The sequence below is a fragment of the Apus apus genome, chromosome 19, assembly GCF_020740795.1.
Source record: "Apus apus isolate bApuApu2 chromosome 19, bApuApu2.pri.cur, whole genome shotgun sequence".
In the NCBI taxonomy this organism is placed as follows: domain Eukaryota; kingdom Metazoa; phylum Chordata; class Aves; order Apodiformes; family Apodidae; genus Apus; species Apus apus.
Window position 1 is genome coordinate 9,251,819 of NC_067300.1, and position 9,506 is coordinate 9,261,324.

General features: G+C 58.7%; 1 protein-coding gene across 1 annotated transcript; it reads left to right on the forward strand.

Moving 5' to 3' along the window:
• The first annotated feature begins 2,367 nt into the window (after positions 1-2,367).
• Positions 2,368-8,493, forward strand: LHX3 (LIM homeobox 3). The gene is made up of 6 exons (XM_051636688.1): positions 2,368-2,437; positions 5,004-5,175; positions 5,371-5,573; positions 5,767-5,918; positions 6,040-6,211; positions 7,938-8,493. Exons 1-6 carry the CDS (start codon positions 2,368-2,370, stop codon positions 8,354-8,356), a joined length of 1,188 nt encoding a protein of 395 aa, XP_051492648.1. The 3' UTR covers positions 8,357-8,493.
• The last annotated feature ends 1,013 nt before the right edge of the window (positions 8,494-9,506 follow it).

The following is a 9,506-nucleotide window of genomic DNA, read 5'->3' on the forward strand; positions in this document are numbered from 1 at the left end:
ACTGGTTATTTTAGGTAGGCATGTTTTGAAAAGCACCAGGAGCAGGTGAACTTTTACTCCCATTTCTTTCCATTTTCCCATATAAAATGTCAGCGAATTTTTGCAGGAGTGATAGAAAAATTGACAGTTTCCAACCAATTATTTGCACATTATCTCCATACATACACAGAGAGACAAATTTTCCTTAACCCTGAACATTTCTCCTTTGCTCAGGGTGGTGCAACCTCCACCAGCTGCTTCTGAATCGTTCTACAGCTTCTGCTGGCACCTGTGGTGCCCCTGACAAGGTGGATCAGGTGGCTTGTCACACCTATTGATTATCTACCTGCAGAAGCACTCCAACATATTTTTAGTAATCTTTAAGATTTCTCAACCTGTATATGGGGTTCTTTGAAGTTTGGTGCTGGATCCCACTTCTGATGTCCCCTGGAAAACCTGAAGAATGGGCTCATGGCCTAAATGTCCTGAGGACAACTGCAGACATTGTCCCTGCTGGGGCAGGTGGGGGCGTGCCCTGTCCTTGCTCCCAAAGCTAACACATCTGCTGCCTGGTTTCAAAGAGGTGCTGGGTCTGATGGCTGCTCTGACTGGAGCAGTAGGGGATGGGAACACAAAGAGATCATCCAAAGGGGCTTTGGTGGGAACCTTTCGAAATGGTGCCACAGTGTGAGCGACCTGTGGGGCTGAAAACGTGAGGCTGGGCTGGCATGTGCCCTTGATGGTCCTGAGCAGGACACTGGCCACTGCCCTCTGTCCTGCAGAGCCACAGCTGCCACAGCCTGGGGGAATGGCCACCACTGCACACACACTCTTAACACTGCTAACTGAGAGGACCAGACTAAAAGTCCACTTACAAAACTGAGTTTAAAGGGGACCCTGAGGGTCATCACCCAGAAGCTGCTCATGGCCCCGGGGAGGGTTGAGGTGCTGGTGGTGCCCAGCAGGACTCACTGCAGTACCTGGTGTTTGCAGCCTGACATTCCTGGGTACTTCATTTGAGGAGCCCAGATGCCAGTCCCCAAAATGTCTGTCCACATTATTTTCCAACCTGTTGGGTCTGAGCTGTCCCCCAGACTGGGACCTGCCCCGCAGCAGGATGAACCACCTGAGGGGTCATGCCCAGCCCAGCCCTGAGCCACGCAGGACTTGGTGCAGGCAGGAAGGCAGCCCGGCACCCAGGGGTGCTCAGGAGAGCCACGGGGCCAGGGCAGGTGCCACCAGGTTGGGGCTCGTGGGGTCTCAGTGCTGGCCCCCACCCCCTGGCTGCCCCCACGGGCGGGCGAAAGTCCCCGCGCTGCCGCCCGGCAGGAACATATGTGTGCTCGGAGGCTCCCGCCCCTAAGCTGCTTTTATTAATTTGTAATCCCCTGCGAGCAGGAGGTAAAGGGATTCGGGGGATTAACGGGCTCACAGTAACAACCACAATTATCAGCTCCGGCTGCCTGGGGCAGCGGGACACACACGCACGGGGGCTGCCCCCCCCGGCACACAGACACACGGACAAGTGCGCACACGCAGACACACGGGCACCCACGGGCACAGGACGAGCACACGAGTGCAGAGAGGGACACACACACCTGTTTGCACACACACACACACAGAGCTGCGCACCCCCCATGTACACAAGCTGCACAAACACCCGCGCACACCAGCAGCCCCGTGTGCGCACCCGCTGCACCTCTGTGTGCACACGCGTGCTCCTCCGTGCGCACCCACCCACATGTGCAAGTACACACACACGCTCACGTCCATGTCCGCCCCGTCCTCAATTAGTGCAATTAACCTAATCGAGCCGCAGGGCGCCGATTGTCATGGGTCAGACACGAGTCCTCACTCTTCTCCACGCTCATTAACTAATCAGTGGAAGGGGACGAGCCCTCCTCCCGCTCCCCACGGGCGGCGTTGGGAGAGACAAACGAAATCCGAGAGCGGGGGCAGGCAGGGACCGGTCGGTCCCGGGGGGAATCTCCCCTCGACGGCTTCTCCCCAGACCCCCGCCATGCCGCCGCCGCGGGCTTTAGGGGGGCCGCGGGGCCGCTTTGCCCTCGAGGGTGGGGGCTGCAGCCTAAGCCCTCGCGGGGGCCCCGACCATGCGTGGGACGTGGGGGAACGTGCCCTCTCCCCCTTTCTCTCTCCTTGCGCTTTTGTGATGCTAAAGAGCCCCGCGGTGAACCTCGGTCCAGCTGCGGCCCGGCCCGACGGCTCGGTGCCGCCCCCGGACCGCCCCCCCCCCCCCCGTCCCCGCTCCGCCCCGGGCGGTGTCCAGCCCCCCGGCCGCTCCCTGCGCTCCCCTCCGCGCCGCTCCGCCACTCCTCCGCAGCCACCCGCGCACCTCGGACGGCGCCAGGCGCGCCCGCGGAGGCCACGATGTTGCTGGAGCGGGTCCGCGCCGGTTCGGAGAAGGCAGCGGAGCTCTGCCCCTTCCCGCGGAGCCCAGGTGAGGGGAGGGGGCGGGGGGCGCGCAAACCTCCGCGTCCCCCCGCGGGGGCACCGGCAGCCGCTCTGGGGAGCCCCGGTGGGAGCGAGCCCGGCCGTTCCTCTCTCCTCGGGGCACGGTCGGGGATGGCTGCAGGGGAGGGCGGGCGGCCCGACGGCACCGGGAGATCCGTCCCAATCCATCTTGGTCCATCTTGGTCCATCCCGCCCCAAGCTCCCTCTCTTTCTTTTCTGCCTCTTCCCCGACATCAGAGATCAGCGGGATCTCTGTCCCGCACCGAGGCTCCGGTCCCGCCGTCCCTTCGCTCCGCGCTCAACGAGGGCAGGAACAAAACGGGACGTTTTTGCCCGCCGATTCCCCCCCGGCGGTGGGGACCCCCCGCACCACCCCGCCCAGCTCCGACCCGGCCTTTCTGCCCTATGGAAAAACCTCTCGTTAATTGCTCTCCTAACTGGTCTTTTCCCTCCGTTAAACGAACGGAGACAGCGCTGTCGGGGCGGGGAGAACCGGGCCGCACTGCCCTGGCAACTCCCGGGCGCGGGGGTCTTACCAGGGGGTAGAACTGGGTCCGGGGCAAGTGGGTCCGGTGCCTGTGCGGACCCGCCCCGGTTCCCGCCAGCATCAACAGCGGCCGACGGGGATTTAAAATCAAAGCGACGAGGACCCGGGGAGGGGGCCCCGCCGGTGTGCGGGGGCCGAGGTGCCCCCGGGAGAGGGACCGACCCCGCCGTCGGGCTAGTGCCTCCGCTCCTGCCCCGCGCCCGGCGCCCGGTTTGTCGTTCTGTGGCCGTGGGAGCCGCGGTAGTTGCGCGTTTGACCTGACAACCGGGAGATGCTTTTGCTATCGGGGGTGGGAGGCGACACGGCCGAAAGCGAAGCCCCGGTAGAAGGAACGACGGGAAAAGGCCGTTTGCCCGCAGGACGCGACGCTCGTTCATGGCGCCGCGGTCCCCGTTCGGGCTCCGTCGGGGCCCGGGGAGGCAGCGGGCGGGGAGCGGCGGGGCTCGGCTTGGCGAAGGCCGGGGCAGAAGCGGGTGGGCCAGGGGGTTTCGTGCCTCCAGGGAGGGAGTCGAGCCGCGCGGTGCTTTGCCCGGGCCGGGGGCAAATCCCCGGGTCTGCAGGTCACAACGAAGCCGACACGGCGGCCGGCGCTGCCCCCACCGCCCGCTCGGCCCCGCGCCCGTCGCCGGCCCCGTCGGGGGGTGGCCCCGCCCGGGTTTCGTTTCCGGGAGCCCCGGGACTGTCTCCCTCCCGCCGTGCCCAGCCGGGAAGGGGCGGCGGGATGGGATGTGCCCGGGGGGGATTAAATACAGCGCGCCGCGGTGCCCTGCCCGGCGCTTCAGCCCGGCACCGGCGGGGAGGGCCGGCCTCTAAAAATAACCCGCTTTAGAGAATTAAATCCCCGACGCCGCGGGGGTGGCAGCGGCCGGGGGGCAACAGCAGCCGTGATCTGGGGGGACCGGGGAGGGCCGGAGGGGAGAAAAGCGGCGGTTCCGCACCCCAGCCCGGCCTGGCCTCGGCAGCCACGGGGCTGTGCCCGCGCCCCGCGGAAGATGCGCCAGTGAGGGAGCGGAGCTGCCGCGGCCCGCGGAGTCGCCATGCAGCGTAAGAGCCGCTGGCCGGGGCCGGGCCGGGCTGTGCCGGGACCTCTCGGGGCTGTGCGGCGTTACCGGCCGCTCCGGAGCCCGAGCGGAGCCCCCGCCTTTAGTGCTGCCGGGTCTGAGATATTTTTTTGGACGCAGTGAATTATTGAGACTATTACACCTATAACGATATCATCGCCACCTCTACCCCTACCCGCAGCTCTACGTCTCTGTTTATATAGTTATCCTTACATATCCTCTTGTGTCTGCATCTGTTTCGACGCAGCCGTTTGTCTGTATCTTTCCGTCTGTACCTATATCGATATATCTGTTTTTATGTACCTCTATATCCACATTTTTACCTACCTCGATATATCTATACTTATATACCCATCTCTATATATTTATATCTATATAGCTGCACACTTTCGTTCTGTATTTACGGTCTCTACTGTATCTGTTTATTTTTAGATCTCATTTTCTCTACATCTGTATCTGTGTGTCTTTTCTTTCTATATCACCTCTGTCGGTAGCTACAGGGTGACAGTACAATTTTCAGTTAAATTCTCATAAATTTTGGCAGTTTCTTTGCCCACCCCGCCCGGGCTATCCCGCCGTTATTTGCCGGAGAATTTTGGAAGCGTAGGGAAAGGAAAAAGAGCCTGGAATAATTGCGTTCAACTTTGCCGGAGGCTCGGCCCGGGAGTTCATTCCATTCCCATCGCTTCCCTTTTTGGTTTCCCCGGTGTTCCCGGGGGCTTCCTCCGGTGTGCGCGGCCAGGGGGGTCCCTACTCCCCGCGGCGCGGGGAAAAGCCTCACACGGCGCCGCGCCAACGAATTTGAACGAACACTAATTTTTTTTCGGGTCGTTCCCCGGGCCACCCCCTTGGGCGGCAGCAACCCCGGTTGCGGCGGGTCGTGCCGGTCTCGGGAGGCAGCGGGACCGTCGGGACGGCGGCTGACGGGGGTTGCCTCCCCGCAGAGATCCCGCTGTGCGCCGGCTGCAACCAGCACATCGTGGACAGGTTCATCCTCAAGGTCCTGGACCGGCACTGGCACAGCAAGTGCCTGAAATGCTCCGACTGCCAGACCCAGCTGGCCGAGAAGTGCTTCAGCCGCGGGGACGGCGTCTACTGCAAGGAGGACTTCTTCAAGTGCGTGGTGACGGGACGGGTCCGGGGGTGCAGCCGGAGGGAAGGGGGAACAGCCCGGGTGGGTGTCAGCACGGCTGGCGGGCGCGCGTGGGGTCCCGCACCGCGGACAGCGGCGGGTTCAGCACCTCGGACAGCGCCGGGGCTGCTGCCCCGCGTCCCCCCCGCTCAGCGGCCGCCGCGTGTCCCCCCGCTCAGGCGCTTCGGGACCAAGTGCGCAGCCTGCCAGCAGGGCATCCCCCCGACCCAGGTGGTGCGCCGGGCCCAGGACTTCGTGTACCACCTGCACTGCTTCGCCTGCATCGTCTGCAAACGGCAGCTGGCCACCGGGGACGAGTTCTACCTCATGGAGGACAGCAGGCTGGTCTGCAAGGCAGACTACGAAACGGCCAAGCAGAGAGGTACCCCTTGCCCCGTCCCTTCCGCTCCCCAAGGGCAGGACAGAGGCCGCCCGGGGCCCTCCTGCCCTCCGGGACACACTCAGGCAGCCGGCGGGAGGGTTGTCGGGAGCATCTGCCGTCAGGGGGTGGCTGGAGGGAGGGCGGGGGTCCCGCGTCCCCGGGACTTCGCCTCTAACTGGCATCGTGTCGGCAGAGGCTGAGTCCACGGCCAAGAGGCCCCGCACCACCATCACGGCCAAGCAGCTGGAAACCCTCAAAAACGCTTACAACAACTCTCCCAAACCGGCGCGGCACGTCCGGGAGCAGCTTTCGTCGGAGACGGGGCTGGACATGCGGGTGGTGCAGGTGAGACGGGGCGGCCCTCGCCCCAAGCCCCCCGCAGGGTCTGCCCGGGCCGAGGGGCTGGGGGCGGCGGGGAAGGAGCCGGCCCCGCAGAGAGGGAGCTCCTCGCCTGCCCTGCTTGCAGGTCTGGTTCCAGAACCGCAGGGCCAAGGAGAAGAGGCTGAAGAAGGACGCGGGGAGGCAGCGGTGGGGTCAGTATTTCAGGAACATGAAGCGGTCCCGGGGGACCTCCAAGTCCGACAAGGACAGCATCCAGGAGGAGGGACCCGACAGCGATGCCGAGGTCTCTTTCACAGGTGGGTGCCCCGGAGCCCCGTTTCCCACCGGCGCTTTGCCGAGTGCGGTGCGTGCCCTCCCTGCAAAGCTGCTCTCGTGTCCGGCCTCCTTTCACCCCCTCGGTGCCACTTTAATAATTTACAACTATAATATAACGAGTGAAAACAAGTGCCCGAGGCCCGGGCGGTGCGGAGCTGAGGGATTTGCCGCGGTGCCACCGCGCTGGCCCGTCCCGGCAGGGCTGGGGGGGCGGGAGGGATCCGGGGCGGGCGCAGCGAGGGGCAGCCGTGGCTGAGGAACCGCAGGGAAACTCTGCTCTCCCCCCGGGGGGGCTGTTCCAGGTCCGAAAAGGTGCAGGGAGAGATCCCCGGGCAGGCGCAGCGGCTGTTGGAGCCGCTAGTCATAAACAGCATTTCTAGGGGACTCTTGGAAATACAAACAAAGCAGCGAGCCTGGATTTACTGAACGATTCTACGGGGGAAAGTCTGTAGAATTTTGTTTTCATCCTTTTTATGGGTGGTTTTAATTACGCAGTTACTCGTTAGGACTCCCCGGCTCTGGGGGAGCTGAGCTGCAACGGGAGCGGCTTGTCGAGGAGTTCTGCATCCGAGGGTCCCGTTCTCGGAGCAGAGATTTCTGTGGATAACCGCAGCGACATGCCTGGCTTTTGCCCTGTGTGACCTCATCCCACACTCTCCAAACTCCGGAGCAGGAGCAGAATTCAGCCCCGTGCCGGCTCGGGGGGATGTTGGGTTCTGCAGCCCTGAGCGGGGCTCGTCCCGCACGGCCCCAATCCCCCCCAGGGCCGGGGTGTCTCCCCCAGTGTCCCCTGCTCTGTGCCACCGCAGTGCCCAAACGTGCCTCCGCGTGTGTCTAGCATTTTTAGGAATACACAGAGAAGCTGAAATGCAGAACTCTGTACGTATTTGCAGAGCCACACGTCTACAGAGCAGGCGTGTTTATCCACACACAGCTTCCCATCTCAGCTTCTCTCCCGCGCTCCTAAAAACAATTTGATTTTCAAGTCTGTTTGTACACACTGTGCATCATTAAATATGAATATACTATAAATAATAACTAAAAAATGTCGAACAATTATCGATAGCTCGATGCCACAAACAGGTTTGTATCCATGGCAACACAACTCCTCTCCCTGCCCATAAAGCTCCCAACGAATGCAAAAATTTTTTTACTGGTAGCTTAAAAAATAATGCTCCTTTTTCAGCAGTATTTCTGAGTCATACAAGCACATTTCATTAGCCTGTTCCTGAGCAGGCAAATACTGCTGAGATTTAATATCTCTTTTTCTTAGCAATGGGGAGTTTCTCTTGCACTGGTGAGTGTTCAGGTAGGTAGCTCCTGAAAATTATATCAAAATTTAAGACAAACCTCAAAGCCGAATAGAAATGCAGAACAAAACCTAGAAAGACACTGAACTCACATTCCCCTTTCAAGGATTATTTTTAAATCACAGTCTTATATTTTAGTATGTACTTTTCAAGTGTATTTTTTAAAATCCAGAATGTACTAGATGTTTGTACTCAGAACAAATAATAATCCCGTGGCCTCCTATGAAGATCTGTCAGCAAGGATGGAAATAATAAGGAATTACAAGTGGGAAGTGCAAGGCTGCTCAGCTCCCACCCGTTTAATCTGTTTCTATCCAGAGCTTGCAGGGGTTCCCGTGCAGCCGCTGCCAGCCGTGGCCATTGCTCTCCCAGTAAAACCAGTCCATTTCTCTTCCAGATGAGCCCTCTATATCTGAAATGAGCCATTCCAATGGGATTTACAGCAATCTCAATGAAGCATCCCCTGCCCTAGGGAGACAGGCTGGGACCAATGGGAGCTTTGCTCTGGATCACAGCAGCATCCCAGCTCAGGACCAGTACCACGACCTGCGATCCAATAGCCCCTACGGGATTCCCCAGTCACCGGCTTCCTTGCAGGCACTGCCAGGCCACCAGCCTTTGATTTCCAGCTTGGTTTACCCAGACAATGGCTTGGGCATCATGGGACAAAGTGGACAAGGGGTGCCCCAGTCCATGAGGGTCCTGGCTGGGAATGGACCCAGCTCTGACCTCTCCACCGGCAGCAGCGGGGGGTACCCGGATTTCCCTGCCAGCCCGGCCTCCTGGCTGGATGAAGTCGACCACGCTCAGTTTTGATACAGGATCCACCACCATGCCGTGGGAAGGGGAAGGACCCAGTGCTGTTTAACATCATCTACTCTTGGGAATAAAGGAGGGACAAACCATGGCTGCTGAGCAGGGCAGGAAAGCAGGACAACACGGAGGGAGGGGATGTGCTTTGGAGGGTGAGGCTGCTGCAGGCTGGCAGAGGACGGGGGCAAAGGCAGCACAGAGAGACAGAGCATCCAAATGAAACCCATTCTTGTGTCTTTACTAAACACCAAGACTTGTGCTTTACAGGTTTGATAGAAGGTATTTTGCTTTCTGTTGTCGGTGCATTCTCCAAAGCAAGGACTTGCTTCATCACCCGTCCACACCGAAACCTCTAAAAGAGAAAATAAACTCCTCATCCACTGTAAAAGGTGTGACAGTGTCTGTATTTCTAGAGGAGAAATGTTACTAGTGATTCACTTCAGAAATCCATGGTAGAAACTCTGTTCTTCCAGCAGGTTTTTAAAAGCGCCTGACGCGGTATGTTTGGGGTTATTTTGAATTTACATTAACTTTTCTAAAATGAAATGCTCTTTAATATGCCAATCATTTCCCAACGACCCTTTTTTCCTTTGTAAAATGAAATTCATATGTTAATTCTGCTTCTCATCTCTTTAATTTGTAGGTTGCTAGTTTTATTCTTCCGTGTAAGCATTAAACCGTGACTAGACGTATTTATTACCAAATAACTACACTTTTATCACGAGGTCAAGAGGTGATTTTTTTCTTGACCCAGGAACACTAGTGGCTCTGGGTTGTGAATCTTATACTTTTCTTTCAAATCCTTTTGCAACTGTTCTACTGCAAAGTGTCTCAAAAAAATCACTCTGATGTCTTGTTGCCAAATACCTTCTTGGGGGTGTCTCTCAGCAGGGGGGTTTGGCTGGTTTAGTTCAAGCCCTTCTTTGCTGGGAGGATGTGGGAGGCAGCACAAGCTTTCCTGGGGACACTTCTCTCTTTCAGGCACTTGTGTATTTCTGCAGATCTGGTGAGAGCTGCTTGTGAGGAAAGGCAAGACAATGTGTATATTATTCTCTGTAAAAAAAAAAAAAAAAAAAAAGCATTAACTGTAGATTATGTGAATGTCCAGTGTCTTTTATTTATATTCTTGCTTTCTCTCTGATGATCAAATAGT